The following is a 15857-nucleotide window of genomic DNA, read 5'->3' on the forward strand; positions in this document are numbered from 1 at the left end:
ACTATAAACCCTTCTGCTCTGGATAAACATAATGGGATTAGTGGCTGAAGATAAGAAATTAATTCTGACTGTAATGTCCTCTGAGAAATGTTTGTAAATAGACTATGTAATATATATTGGTGCCAGGTGCTGAAAAACTCGGGTTTTTTCCTATCCCAAATTAAATAGAAGTCCACTGGTTTAAAAAAAAAAAAACCAGATTCATAACAAATTTATTTATAAAAGATCTACACTCACATGTTTATAGTCAGCAACCTCTGAACACTCAATCTGCAGCATGTTTTACTAGGAAAGTTACTAAGAAACAGAAAAAGGAAAGAAAGGAAAAAAAAGAACCTTGCTTTCGACAGTTCTAAAATCCAAAAAGAATACCCTAAAATATTTAAGAATATGTGTGGAAGCAATGTGTAAACCATCTGGTCACCAGGCAAGGATAAGCAATTTCCTTAGCATGACACACAACAGCAACATGAGAGGAAAATACTAAACTAAGCCAGAAAGGGAGAGTCCAGTGAGGCCCTGGTGGTTCAGACGGTAAAGAATCTACCTTCAGTGCAGGAGACCTCGGTGCGACCCTTGGGTCAGGAAGATCCCCTGGAGAAGGAAATGACAACCCACTCCAGTATTCTTGCCTGGAGAATTCCATGGACAGAGGAGCCTGGTGGGCTACAGTCCATGGGGTCGCAGAGTCGGGCACGACTGAGCGACTAACACTGCCAATTAGCTGAACCAAACACAAAACAGCAACTTATACAACACAGCAACTGCAGCTTTTCAATGCCAGTGCCTTTCATACTCTTTCATACTCTAACACTTTGGCCACCTGATGTGAAGAACTGACTCACTGGAAAAGACCCCGATGCTGGGGAAGACTGAACGCGGGAGGAGAAGGGGACGACAGAGGATGAGATGGTTGGATGGCATCACCAACTCGATGGGCATGGGTTTGAGCAGACATGGGGAGACAGTGAAGGACAGGGAGGCCTGGCGTGCTGCAGTCCACGGGGTCACAGAGTGGGACACGACTGAGCAACTGAACTGAATGCCAGTGTGCATAAGAAAGAACTGGAAAAAGAACAGATTTCCTAGATCTCACAGTCCGTATTTAGAGAAAGAGACCAATACAGGCAATGAGATGACAGAAGAAATAACCCCTCTATTCTTCCTTTTATTTATTGGTGTACATGTCTAAATGACCCATTATCTCATGAGTCCCACCACCATCTCAGGGAGGTGGGTAAGTGTTATTATCCATTTTACAGATAAGGAAACAAATTCAGAGATGTCATATAATTTTCTCAAGGTCTCACAAAGAAGCCAGAGCTCGTAATTACCAGTCCACCTTAGAGATAAAAAATGACCTGGATATAACCAGGCAGGATTGAAAGGTAAAGCGAAGGAGAGGTACAAGATAAGTTCCATATAGAAAGGGGTAGAAATGTTCACTAGAGGTGATTGCAGACAACGTCTGACGAGGAAAAGAAAAGTTAAAGGAAAAAGAGCCATGGAGAGGAAGTAAATGCGGGATGCCTGCTATTCAGCCAAGGGCACAAAGATTCCTCCAGCCGCCCAAACGGGCGCCAGCAGCCCAGCCCGAGCGCTCTGCTCACTGATGGAGGCCTCCACGGTCTCGCTATCTCTGGGGATCACAAGGACAATTTCCTATGCGAGTAAAGGACATTGGGGAAACGACACGAAAGGAGAAGAAAATCAGAGGCCTGGAGGCTGGAAAGGCGCAGAGCTGGTCCAGGTGATGTGGCTGAAGATGGAGACGAGGCTGAACCACAAGGGGGGCAGAGAAAACATTAATTCCACATTCTCCTGGCTTCCCTGGACAGGCACTGAAAACTTTCTATAGGGGAAGGCACACAATTAAATAGATTACAGTACAATGTGGTAAATGTTATACTCAACCCTGAACCAATTATCGATGACTTAGAGGGATGAGAGAAAAGCACAACAAGAGAAACAAGGAGATCAGAGAAGAGAGAGATGATTCTGGAAGTTTACTGAGCGCCAATGATCTATGAACTATATTCATCATTTTATCACCATTTCACTGAACACTTTCCTCACAGATGGTTTCCAGATTACCAACAATCCTTTAAGACAAATACAAATGGCAGAATCCTGCCTGCAAATATTTCTAGCTGCTGCTGCTGCTAAGTCGCTTCAGTCGTGTCCGACTCCGTGCAACCCCATAGACGGCAGCCCACCAGGCTCCTCCATCCCTAGGATTCTCCAGGCAAGAACACTGGAGTGGGTTGCCATTGCCTTCTCCAATGCATGCATGCATGCTAAGTTGCTTCAGTTGCATCCGACTCTGTGCGACCCCATGGACAGCAGCCCACCAGGCTCCTCTGTCCATGGAAGTCTCTAGGCAAGAATACTGGAGTGGGTTGCCTTTTCCTTCTCCCTATCTCTAGCTATATAGAGAGAATAAGAGCTCACTTACACGTGTTGATGAACTTAGCCCACACAACAGTCCTTTGAGACAGGCATATTAACATGGCCATTTGATGGATGAGAAAACTCAGAGGTCAAAGTGTACAGGGAATATTTGAGCCTGTGTCCTTCCGTTAGTCACTCAGTCGTGTCCGACTCTTTGCGACCCCACAGACTGTAGCCCGCCAGGCTTCTCTGTCCATGGAATTCTCCAGGCAAGAATACTGGAGTGGATTGCCATTCCCTTCTCCAATGAGCCTAGACACTCTCAGTCAAGAGCATGCACTTAGCTTTGTATTGAGATCATAGCAAGGCTGGAAAGCAGACTGCTGTAGGGTGTGGAAGACCAAGGCTGGTCTGCAGACCCATCAGGAATGGCAGGACAATGCAGGAAAAGAGTCAGAATATTTTAATTTAGAGATAGGGCAAAACTCTTTGTAAATTACTGAGACCTTGATCTTTGGGTCTCTGTCAATTATAGTTTTATGGTTTAAATTAACCCACTCACATAAGGAACCACAAGTTAGGTTCACTTGGTCTAGGGGATTATTCCCAGGGGCGTCAGCACAGAGGAGTAGAAAGCAGCAGCACCAGCGTCAGAAGACCTCAGCTTGACCCCAGGGAGCCACTCAGCTGCAGGACCTTGAACAAGCCAGGCGACCTCCATGACCCTGTCCCCCTCTCAACTCAAGAGCCCGAGTGCCTACTGTATAGGAGAGCTTGAAAAATAAAACCTGGCATCTTAAAGACTATTTCATAGTTTTCAGAGTTCTTTTACATATACTATCTTAGTTCATGAGGTGTAAGGTGGTAGCACTTTCAACAAGTATCAACCACAGAGAATTTCCTTATAAAAACATGTATCTAATGAGCAGGAAAGCAGCCAGCTCTCTATTACTTCCTTCTTCACAACTCAGAACTGACTCCCAATTTATGGCGCATCAAATCAAAGCTTCCCTCTCAATCTCCTTTGAAGTGAGTGAGTAAGAAGATGGAGAATAGAGGGGCTCTGCCTAGAACCTGCGCAAACTCATGAGCATAAACCTCAACTCAGAGCAGCGGCTTCCTTCCTCCCGAGGGTACAGCTTTTCCTAGGCTGTTGCTATTACTTTAGGGAAATAAAATCCCCAGCTAGTTCTGAATGTGACTTCCTAATTGCCATCAATACTTACTCTGGCTAACGAGTCTAACCAGCTCTGCTCGTAAACCACAGGGTCATCATTCAGAATTTAGCAATAACAGGAAGGGAAAGAATGTAGGAGAGAAATGAATGGATTTCAGAAGGTTTAGCGAGATTTAGTGACCAGTGCGAGTGTAGTCTGTAAAATTCAGCAAAGTGAACTGCTCTGCAGTGTCTCGAATCAAAAGATTGTCTGGTGTAAGTCTCCATGGCCCCAGTGAGGAAGTAAATTAGGTAATCACACAGAAAGATGTTTATTTGGCTTGGAGCACCAGATCCTTGTCTCAACCAGCTACTCATATACATCTCACTGGGGACCCCTGCTTCCCTACCATTTATCTAAGCTGGCAGCTTTCGGCCTTTTCTCCACATTCAGACCATTTACAGTCATAAGTCTCCGCTGCAACATCTCTCCTTATAAGCAGAGATTGGTGGTGGAGAAGGAAAATGTGACTTACCCCCATTCTGATCACAGCTCACCCGCCCACTCCCAGAATCACTGATTCTAATACTTTAAAACTTTATTGGAAATCTACCCCATTAAGAAAAGTATATTATCTTTAAAAAAAAAAAAAAAAACACTACCTGAAAAACCTGTATGTTTCATGAACTGCTGAATTATACTGGAGCTAAAATCGGGGCTGCTTTTTTTTTAAAGCCATGAATCTGACATATGGAACACAAAGAACAGTAATCAGATTAAGCAACTAATCAGGATGACCGACATGAGCTGTAAATGCAAGCATTCCCTCTAGGTCATGTTGCTGCATGGAAGGCCATTTTGCATTTCTCTTTTTCATATCTTACAACTTTTAACCACTTTCCCAGTTACGATTTAGAAAAAAACTCTGAAAAAAGACAACACTTCCCTATGAACTGATTGTTCTTACTGTCTTTTGTCAAATGGGAAAAGTCTGATGAATTCATCCGTTGTCCTTCTTTATTCTTAACTGGTCAGCACCTCAGTCCTTCATGCTTATGGACCCTATCCTCTATCCCTCACCACTCTGCATCCGGAAAAGCAGTTCAGAATCCATCTTTTTCAGGAGCCCTTCCACACTGCCAAACATCACTTTATCATCTTCAACCTACCCTTCAGGCCTTCTGTATCCAAATACAAACATTTTACTCTAAGGAAACAAGCTAGTCCATAGCATATCATACCTCTCCAGCCAACCTGACTACTCTGACATTGGCAAGAATCAAAACTAAATAAAATTCACACATCCCAGTAGAAAGTACGTGTGCGTGCTCAGCCGCTCAGTTGTGTCCAACTCGCTGTGACCCCATGAGCTGTAGCCCACCAGGCTCCTCTGTCCATGGGATTTCCCAGGCAAGAATACTGGAGTGGGTTGCCATTTCCTCCTCCAGGGGATCTTCCTGAACCAGGGATCGAACCCATGCCTCCTGCATTGGCAGGTGGAATCTTTACCACTGAGTACCTGGAAAGCCTAATAAAAAGTACAAAGTACTCATTATTTTTGATATGACACCAAAATGTTATCTCTTAAAGGAGAACTAAATGTAGAAGAAATAGTCTTAGAGGTGGGCTTCATCTCCAAAGGTTAATAATGTATCATGACTGAAATGTTATCTTCATGAAGCTCCCTGGACCAGCTTATAAAAAGATTAACAAAGAGCAAAGCACTTTAGAGAGGTTTTCCTCATCCGGGAGAAAAATAAGCAAAGCTAAAAAGTGAAAATTAACATAAAAAACAAAAGCTATTTTTGTTCTGGGAGGGAAAAAATAAAAGCAAGAGCAAAAATGAATCCATTTGGCACTCAGGAGAAATATTTTACTTTCCTTTCTCCTCCATGTGGCCAGGCACTGCTTCAGAGTCACTTGTTTGTGCTAAAATCAGTTGGGTGGCACAGAAATGGTACTTCAAGGAGCTGCACAGGAAAAACAGTCTAAAATACAGACGCCTCAAAAAACAAAAACAAACAAAGCCCATGAGGCTAAAGGGACATGTGAAGATAAACCCACTAACTGCGGGCTGAGGACCATCTGCTTCTGCTCTGATCATGTTATTTCTATTAGCCCTTCATTGACTGCCAGTCTCTGAACTTCCTCCAGTGGAACAACAAGAGAGTCGTAAGAAATACCAGTGATAATTACTGCCAGAAATACTCTCCTGTAAGGATCCAGGAAGAAACTGCTCAACTGGTTTAAAAAAGAAAAAAAAATTCATCCTTGAAACAAGAAATGAAGTAAGAATGCCCCATAATGCAATCACACTTATTTGAAAAGGTGAATCCATTTAAGAAACTACGGTGGGACTTCCCTGGTGGTCCAGTGGCTAAGGCTCCAAGCTCCTGATGTAGGGGGCCTGGGTTCAATCCCTGCTCGGGGAACTAGATCCCACGTGCCGCAACTGAGATTCGGTGCAGCCAAATAATTAAATAAGTAAAAATAAATATTAAGAAAAAAAAAATAAGGAGCCTATGGTGCTGAGAATTAAGATGGGGGCAGGGAGAGGCCGAGGCCATCAGGCAACTAGGGTGATCTTGGTAAACAGCGGAAGCTGGCACACACCAAGCGCACGCACCAAATGCGCGTATGAATACGACTGCTGCGCTCGTTCAGCAAATGCTAAGTAATGAGGGCGCCCGTGCGCCAGATTCCTTGCCGTCCCACACACAGACCTGCCATTCTGGACTCGTATGCTAAGAGGAAGGAAGGATTTTGGGGGCTTTTAATCATAGGAAAACCTCCTTAAGCTTCCTAAAGCTCTTCATTAATTCCATCAGCACTCTAACATAAATATTTAAATTCTTTTTAATGAATTATGAAAAAAAAAGCACGATTTCTTTAAGCGTGGGGAAAATCATACTGGAAGATACTTCCAAAACGAAATAATTGGATACAACATGCACAAATCGGTGCTAAGGAAAGCGCAGACAGAGAGAGCACAGCACTGAAAGGCCGGTCCAAGGCCTTGTGCTTCACTGGGCTCAACCTGCAAAATGGTGCAAAAAGCGCCAACTTTCTAAACTAGCTGAGGATTAAATGAGGTAACAGAAAACCCTCTGAATCAAGCCTGACAGAGGCTCAATGAATACTCAATAAATGTTAGCGATTTGTTACCTACTTTGCAAGGCTATTCTCAGCAAAGAAATACACATGATTTATAGAATTTATCACTGGCAAGTAGTAAGCACTCTATAAAAGGTCACTGAACACTGTAAAGACCCAACCACAGTGCCCAGCACAAACGAAACCTGAATTGCAATACTGAACGTCACTGTGACTATGTCATTAAGACGACAGACACAGAAAGCAAACTATGCTTACCAGAGGGGAAAGTGGGCTGGGAGTTGGATAAGTCAGGATTCAGGCAGTAACATATACCCACTGCTATATATAAATAACCAACAAAGACCTTCTATACAGCCCAGGGAACTATATTCAATATCTTGTAACAAACTATACAATAGGAAAGAAGCTGAGAAATATATATATATGAATCACTTCACTCTAACACCTGAAACTAACACAAAAATGGTTTTTATAAGATTACAATGTCTTAACTATTAATAGAAAACACTGCTGCTTTGCCTGTAACACATTTCCCAATGCGACATCTCTTTAGGGTGATCTGACCCTCACCCACAGCCACAAAAGGAATCGGTGGTCAATTAATTTCATAACTATTGTATTCATCAAAATCAGGCAAAGTTAAGTTTCTTTCTGCAGAAATTCTCAGAGCCTTTAGTATGAATCTCTAAGTAGGGAATATACGTTTCCCAAATGCATTTAATGAGGAAATTTTCTTCCTCCGGGGACTGTTGTTCTGTGGAATGGAAACTACCCTGACTCAACGGAAAAACAATGTCTGGTACATCACTGGTGTGTAACAAACTCTGGTTGTACAAGCTGTAAAGGGGTCCATATTTTGTCATGGTTCCCAAACAAACCTGAGGGTGGAATCTTTTTTTTTTTTTTAGCAGCATTTGTGGGACGACTGTGCTAAGAAACACACTTGGAAAAATGCTTGCCTATGGAAATAAGAGTATTAACCAATAGGAACTAACCCAAACAGAACCTAGTTCAGCATCCTCACTAAGGTAGATTGTTCTAAGGGAGATGTGCTAAGCTTGCTGGGAGCTAAGGCAGGGCGGAGCACCAACTGTCACGCCTCCGTGAATGTAACTCTCATCAATTTTCCTTTTTTCTCTAACACCCCCAAGCCAACACCACTAGAGGAAAAGTTGGGGAACTCGAACTCCATAAGTACATTTTGCATTTACTAGAGGCACTTTTCTCCTTTTTTGGCCTCCTCCAGAACTACCTGACCACCGCACTGGTGCCCCTCTCACGAGCAGCATGTAACTGTTTTCACTAACTTATTTAACAATGTACTTTATTTAAGAGAGCATTAGTAAACTATAATCAATGCCATCATTTCCTTCTTTTAGGGGGATTATTTTTCTCACCCTTCCCTCCTAATAATAAATGTATCTTTTTCCCTTCCTAGGTTCTCATTCCTCTAACTTGAATTGTTTGCCTCAAGCTGCACTCAAGGCCCAGAATCCAAAGCTCCCCACTTTTGGACAACTGTCTTAAGATGAACTGGAAGGATTATACGTTTGATCCAAAAGAAAAAAAGGCAGCTATTTCAATGGGGGGGGGTGGGGTGGGCGGGGAGTTACAGATTTTTAAGTTTATACATAACTCTTTTGGAAATTAAGAGGTAACAGGCAGCGAGCTTAAAAGCCCACCCCTACGCAAGAATATACGCATCACCGACTCGATGGACATAAGTGTGAGAAAACTCCGGGAGTTGATGATGTTCAGGGAGGCCTGGCGTGCTGCAGTCCATGGGGTCGCCAAGAGTCGGACACGACTGAGCGACTGGACTGAACTGATACGCAAGAATACAAGACGTAACAGAGTTCATCATCTTTTCAGCGACATCTGAGGCTGGTCTCCTAGCTGCTGTCTTTCAGCATCTTTCAGCGGCTGAAGTTAGGACCCAGCGGCCGCGGTCCCAGAGGATCTGGGCTCCACGCGTCCGTGCTGACCACAGGGTCACCCTCGCCCTGCGTCCTCCTCCCTGCAGCCCCCTCCCGATGGGGTCCCGGGGAGTCCCCGGAGCCCTCTTGCCAAGACCCGCAGGCCCGGCGGGGTCCGGCCGGTACCTGGTCACAAGGGGACTTCTCCAGCATCTGCGTGCACAGATCAGCGCAGAGCTGGAACCTCCTGCGCCTAAAGTAGCTCCAGGCTAGGAGCAGCGGCTCCATGTCCGAGGCCGGCGCGCCCGCGGGTGGGGGCGCGGGGCCGGGGCCGGGGCCAGGGGCCAGGGCGGGTGCGGGGCGCGGGGCCGGCGGGCGGGGGGCGCGGGCCGGCGGGAGGCGCGGGGGGCGCGGGGACCGGGACCGGGGCGGCCGGTGAGGCGCAGGGCTCGGGCCGGCGGGGGCCGGGGGCTAGGGCCGGGACCCGGGCAGGCGGAGGGCGCGGGCGGCGGCGTCCGTTCCCGCCCAGCAACGCTCGGCGGCGGGGACCTCGCCCGAGAGGCGCCCCGCCTCGCGCCCGAGGGCGGGGTCAGGGGAACGCGCCGCGGGCGGAGCTCGGCGCTGGGGCTCGCTAAGTCTTGGCTCCAGAAACTGTGCACCTTTGAAAAGACGACCTACTTCGTTAGTTTCGAGGCCGGTACCGCGCCCAAACGGGCAGGCACTGACTGAGACACCTCTACTGGGGTCCTCCACCCGCCCCGAGGACCCCCGGTTGCTTAGCAACCTAACGCGCGTCCTCCGCCCGTGCCAGAAACGTCCCGGGAACTGATCCTCCAGCAATAGCCGTCCTGCTCTTCCACGTCAGTAATTCCTATACCCCTGTCACTTACCCCTCCGACTTCAGAAACACAGGGGACACCTTTCTTCAGCACCATCCCGCCCACCAGAACTCTAAGCCCTAAATCCTCAAACACTCCAGTCTGTTTCTTTAAGTCCTCGCCGAGTCTCTTGTGTCCCAATGAAAAGGTACATTGCTGCTGCTGCTGCTAAGTCGCTTCAGTCGTGTCCGACTCTGTGCGACCCCATAGACGGCAGCCCACCAGGCTCCCCCGTCCCTGGGATTCTCCAGGCAAGAACACTGGAGTGGGTTGCCATTTCCTTCTCCAATGCATGAAAGTGAAAAGTGAAAGTGAAGTCGCGCAGTCGTGTCCGACTCTTCGCGACCCCATGGACTGCCGCCTACGAGGCTCCTCCGTCCATGGGATTTTCCAGGCAAGAGTACTGGAGTGGGGTGCCATCGCCTTCTCCGAAAAGGAGAAGAACTGCTTATTCTCAATGTATTCTCAAATCTTTCCTTTTACAGATGAGAAACTGAGATGGGCTCAGAGAAATTATTAATGTGCTGTCACATGGAGTGAAGGAGCTGGATTGTTATCTGGATCATTACAAACTGCTAATACCATTTGTTAATTTGAAGATGCCTTGGGGTTCTGGATTTATAAATCAGATATTTTGACTAAAAATAATGTATGCAAAAAATAAATTTTTAAGGAGCTTTTAGAAATGCCATCTCCAAGCACTTGTCAAATGTTTACTTGTGCACAGTGATTTCATACAGTTCTAACTTTCCTCTAGAGATTTACACAGATGACAAATATCTTTAATGATTAGGAAAAGAGACGTGAGACCAAGCTAAATCCAGGTTAACTTCATTATGTAGGGCCAGGGGATCTTTTTTTCTTGCCTTCTTCCTACCACAGTGGGTGAGGCAGGAGAAGAAATGGTAACTCAATATTGAAGAACTTTCTGATCAGGTCTAAATCTCCTTTAGAGATCAAAAGCAAACTGACAACAGCTTTTAGCAAAGATAAATGATAATTTTCTCAAAGCGCGAGGGTACCACAATGACATTATATTGAATCCAGATATATATACCTTTCATATATATCAAAATGACACCTTTCTAAACTCAGAAATGGGTTGTGGGTAGTTTTTTTCTCCTTTACTAAACAGTCTTTCTTGAATTTCTGTATCTTAGAGGCAATTAATTATCAGAACTGTGATTATTCCAGTTATGTTTATTGCAATTACTCCATTTTTGTTTCCCTGGAAGTGCCTCTAGAAATGTAACCTGTTCCAAAGCAGAAGTCCATTGCTTCTAGGGTTCAGGTTTTTAGGACTGTGCATGCTGGAATTGGCAGTTGGACTCAGTATTTCATGGGGCACTTTTTTTTTCTGGTGCAATGTAAGTAGTTTCTATATAACTGATTCTCAACCCCTGTTCCACATTAGACAGATTTTCTAAACACTCAGTTCAGTTCAGTCACTCAGTCATGTCTGATTCTTTGTGACCCCATGGACTGCTGCACACCAGGCCTCCCTGTCCATCACCAACTCCCAGAGTTTACTCAAACTCATGTCCATTGAGCCGGTGATGCCATCCAACCATCTCATCCTCTGTCGTCTCCTTCTCCTCCCACCTTCAGTCTTTCCTTAGGATATATTTAAATTTGTGGAAAAGTTACAAAGATAATACAGAGAGTTCCTGTATCCTCTTCACTCAGGTTCCCCTGCTGTTAACGACGTTACTATGGCTCATATGGGAACTTCCCTGGCCATCCAGTGGCTAAGATTCCATACTCCTAATTCAGGGCACCCTGGTTCAATAGCTGGTGGGGAAACTAGATCCCTTGGACTGCAAGATTAAACCAGTCAATCCTAAAAGAAATCAGTCCTGAATATTCATTGGAGGGACTTATACTGAAGCTGAAACTCCAATACTTTGGCCACCTGATGTGAAGAGCTGACTCATTGGAAAAGACCGTGATGCTGGGAAAGATTGAAGACAGGAGGAAAAGGGGATAACAGAGGATGAAATGGTTGGATAGCATCACAGACTCAATGGACATGAGTTTGAGCAAGCTCCAGGAGTTGGTGATGGACAGGGAAGCCCAGCATGCTGCAGTCCATGGGGTCACAAAGAGTCAGTCACAGCTGAGCGACTAAACTGAACGGATGGCTCATATGACACAAAGAAGGAAGCTACATTGGAATATTACTATTAACTCCACAATTTATTCAGATTTCAGTTGTTGTTCAATTACTTGGTCACAGTCACTCTTTGTGACCCCATGGACTGCAACACGCCAGACTTCCTTGTCCTTCACTATCTCCTGGCGTTTGCTCAAACTCATGTCTGTTGAGTCAGTGATGGCATCCAACCATCTCATCCTCCTACTCTCATTTTAGGTCCATCTGTATTGATGTAAATGGCATTATTTCATTCTTTTTAATGGCTGGGTAATATTCCCTTGTGTATTTGTACCACGTCTTTTTTATCCATTCCTCTGTGGACATTTAGGCTGCTTCCATGTCTTGGCTCTTGTACACAGTGCTGCACTGAATATTGAGGTGCATGTATCCTTTTGGTTTTTTTTTTGTTTTTTTGTTTTTTTTTTTTAAGTAAAACACAGGATAGTTAGGCACATGAAAAAGGTAACATACACCACCCAAAACATGTTGAACATCAGATTCAGGTTCAATTTTCATAATTTATAATTTAAAAGATGAGAAATAATACAATTTTCCAATTTCTTTCTTTCCCAAAAAGATACTAATTACAATTTCCAAATTTCTGAGTTGGTCTAAACTGTGTCCCCATGGCCTCAAGGTGACAAAAGAAACTTCCATAAGCAATCACATTTGGAAAAAATTACAGAAACTCAAAATACACTGACTTCAATGTAAAAAACTGAGCCAGAAGAGAATATTATCTACTTCTACACTTTGTTTTAAATCTAGAACAATTAAGGGCACTTGTGTGTGGGTTAGTCGCTCAGTCATGCCCGACTCTTTGCAACCCCATGGACTACAGCCCGCCAGGCTCCTCCGTCCATGGGATTCTCCAGGCAAGGACACCGGAGTGGGTTGCCATTTCCTTCTCCATGCATGTATCCTTTTGGACCACACAAAAATAAACCCAAACAGGTTAAAGAGACCTAAATGTGAGACCGGACACTATAAAATTCTCAGAGGAGAACTTTGGCACAACTCTCTCTGACATAAATCACAGCAATATCTTTTTCCATCAGTCTCCTAGAGAAGGGGAAATAAAAACAAATGGAACCTAATTAAACTCAAAAGCTTTTGCTCAGCAAAGAAACCATAAACAAAATGAAAAGACAAGCCACAGAATGGGAGAAAATATTTGCAAATGATGTGACTAACAAGGGATTAGTCTGCAAAATTAACAAACAGCTCATGCAGCTTAATATCATCAAAACAAAACAACCCAATCAAAAAATGGTCAGAGGACCTAAATAGACATTTCTCCAAGAAAGACATACTGATGGGCAAGAGGCATGTGAAAAGATTTTCAACATCGCTAATTATTAGACAACTGCAAGTCAAAACTACAATGAGATATCACCTCACACCAGTCAAAATAGCTATCAAAAATCCACAACAAGTGCTGGAAAGGGTGTAGGAGAAGGGACCCCCTCCTACTCTGTTGGCAGGAATTTAAATTGGCACAGTCATTATGAAGGACAGTGTGAAAGTGAAAGTCTCTCAGTTGTGTCCGATTCTTTGCGACCACATGGAGTGTATAGTCCATGGAGTTCTCCAGGCCAGAATAGTGGAGTGGGTATCCTTGCCCTTCTCCAGGGGATCTTCCCAACCCAGGGATCGAACCCAGGTGGAGGTTCCTTAAAAAACTAAAAATAGAGCTTCCATATGATCCTGTGACCTCATTCCTGGACCTAAATCTGGAGAAAAAACTTAATCTCTTTTGAAAGGTCAGTTTCACAATGAGAGCTAGATCTCAGTTCAGGGATCCTTATTTTTTGCTCTCTAGCAACTGGGTATCTCTTTAGGTTAATTCAGTTTAATCAGATACCGAAGTCAGTGTAACTTTAAATGTGAAAGGTTAAATTTTCTTAAATGTTAAATTGAAATCACTCAGGCCATTTAACAGAGAAGGCAATGGCACCCTACTCCAGCACTCTTGCCTGGAAAATCCCATGGACGGAGGAGCCTGGTGGGCTGCAGTCCATGGGGTCATGAAGAGTCAGACACGACTGAGCGACTTCACTTTCACTTTTCACTTTCATGCACTGGAGAAGGAAATGGCAACCCACTCCAGTGTTCTTGCCTGGAGAATCCCAGGGACGGGGGAGCCTGGTGGGCTGCCGTCTATGGGGTCGCACAGAGTCGGACACGACTGAAGCGACTTAGCAGCAGCAGCAGCAGCAGGCCATTTAAACTTAACCCAAAACAAAAGCAAAGTATAAAATGAGATACCGTTTCGATCAACATCTGCTCTCTTGCATCTGTTTCTCCTTGATATGTTTCATCCTTCGTCTTTTAATTACCTGCCCCTGGATATCACAGGCCTGCAGGGTTAACTCTTTGGCTTTCTTCTCTTCTCATTCCACAGACTCTCCATGGGGTCTCATCCATTGCCTTCAATAAGCAGATATATGATGAGATGAGTCTCAAATTTTATCTTTCCTTGATCTCTTTCTATGGTTTCTGACATGTATCTGTCTCCAGTTATCAGCAGAACATCTCTACCTGGCTGTCCCAGAAAGTCAAGCAAAACACAGATCTAAAGAAATAGATATATAAATACAATTTACTCTTTCAAGGGACAGTAGTGCACATGATTTAAAAATACTTGTAAATCCACAGGCACATGCATGAATTCAAAGATGTGTTATACTTTATGGCAATTTACCACATAATAGATAGTCATGAAATTAAAAGATGCTTGCTCCTTGAAAGAAAAGCTATGACAAACCTACATAGCATATTGAAAAGCAGAGACACCACTTTGCCAACAAAGGTCCATTTAGTTAAAGCTATGGTTTTCCAGTAGTCATGCACAGATGTGAGAGTTGGGCCATAAAGAAGGCTGGGCACCAAATAATTGATGCTTTTGAACTGTGGTGTTGGAGAAGATTCTTGAGAGTCCTTTGGTCTGCAAGAAGATCCAACTAGTCCATCCTAAAGGAAATCAGTCCTGAAGATTCATTGGAAGGACTTAAGCTGAAACTCCAATACTTTGGCCATCTGATGCAAAGAGCTGTGTTGGGGATTTTCTCCCTGGGACTTGGAAGCAACGAACCTGAAAGAATGACACTCGGACAGTTTGTTGCAAGGACTGACAAGTTTATTTCTGCAGTCAAGCCTTTTTATAGAAGCAGGAACAAAGAGCTTAGAGTATATGGCCAGCAGAGCACATATGGGGTTAATACATAATCAATAAAAACATTTCAAGGACAGTGTGTTCTAAGTGACTCATGTGCTTATCCCATAACCCGTTTTCTCAAGTAACATCCCTATTTATGATTAAATCTTGGCGCAGAGCATAACCAAAGGCAGGAGATGTTTTTCTGTCCACAGTACACAAAGCCAGGGTACTTCTGGCCCTTTGCCATTTTCCCAAGGACTTTCTCCTATTATGGCTATTTTGTACTACGCTTCCTAACATATCCTCCTTTTGTTTTTAATTTAAGCATGGCGGCTGCTAGTTGGACTCCACTGTGGGAGGCATGGAGTCTTAAGTAGAGACTTCTGTATCCTATAAGCAATGACAAAAAGAGCAGAGTGATTAATACATATATAAAAATATTGCTTCCTGAAAACCAAGCTCTAGGGTCTAGAGACAATAGGGTTTTGGTTAAGGTATCATAGAACTGAGTGCTATATAATTCTTTAGGTACCCTAACTTGAAAATTAGCAACTTGTTTCAACAAATTGATGTCTAAACTTGAATTATCTGTGAGATCCTGCAAATGCGCTTTAACTTTATCCCAAGGATATTCAGTGCTATTATAGGGCATGTTAGTCAGACAAAAAGAAGTAAAATTCCAGTGACAACATATACGTGTTTGGAAAGTCAGTTGCTGTATTTGATCTCCTAAGTAGATAACCATAGTTTGTAACTCATTAATTCGTGTTTGTAATTGCTGATCTATTTGAGCTTGTCGAGTCCACAGATCATGAGAGTCTTTGTGCCAAGCAGTGATAAAATCATGATTTTTGTATAGAATTATGTAAAGCAATACCAAACAAAGTTCCTACAGTCACAATGGAAATAAGGCTTAAGGTGCCTGCAATAATCCACCCAATGATGTGCTTAGATCGCCTAAGCCCAGTTTTCAACACTTCAGAAAGAAATACAGAATCAGTCCAAGGTTCAGTTAAGTTTATGGGAAGCCATAACTTAGATCTTTGTTTAACTAGCGCAATGCTAACATTGTGATATGAAATG

The 15857-nt window shown here is 43.9% G+C and overlaps 1 protein-coding gene and 1 long non-coding RNA gene across 3 annotated transcripts in view; one reads left to right on the plus strand and one right to left on the minus strand.

Moving 5' to 3' along the window:
• Positions 1–8953, minus strand: part of TTC8 (tetratricopeptide repeat domain 8) — a 58111-nt gene extending 49158 nt beyond the window's left edge. For both annotated transcript variants that reach the window (XM_025295102.2, XM_006061503.3), the window contains exon 1: positions 8768–8953. In XM_025295102.2, coding sequence (XP_025150887.1) covers positions 8768–8869 — 102 coding nt within the window. In that variant the 5' untranslated portion in view covers positions 8870–8953. The remainder of the gene's footprint in view (positions 1–8767) is intronic.
• Positions 8757–10145, plus strand: LOC123327950. The gene is made up of 2 exons (XR_006542579.1): positions 8757–8892; positions 9945–10145. It is a non-coding gene; the product is annotated as an uncharacterized LOC123327950 (long non-coding RNA).
• Positions 10146–15857: the final 5712 nt, after the last annotated feature.

The sequence above is a fragment of the Bubalus bubalis genome, chromosome 11, assembly GCF_019923935.1.
Source record: "Bubalus bubalis isolate 160015118507 breed Murrah chromosome 11, NDDB_SH_1, whole genome shotgun sequence".
NCBI classification, from domain to species: domain Eukaryota; kingdom Metazoa; phylum Chordata; class Mammalia; order Artiodactyla; family Bovidae; genus Bubalus; species Bubalus bubalis.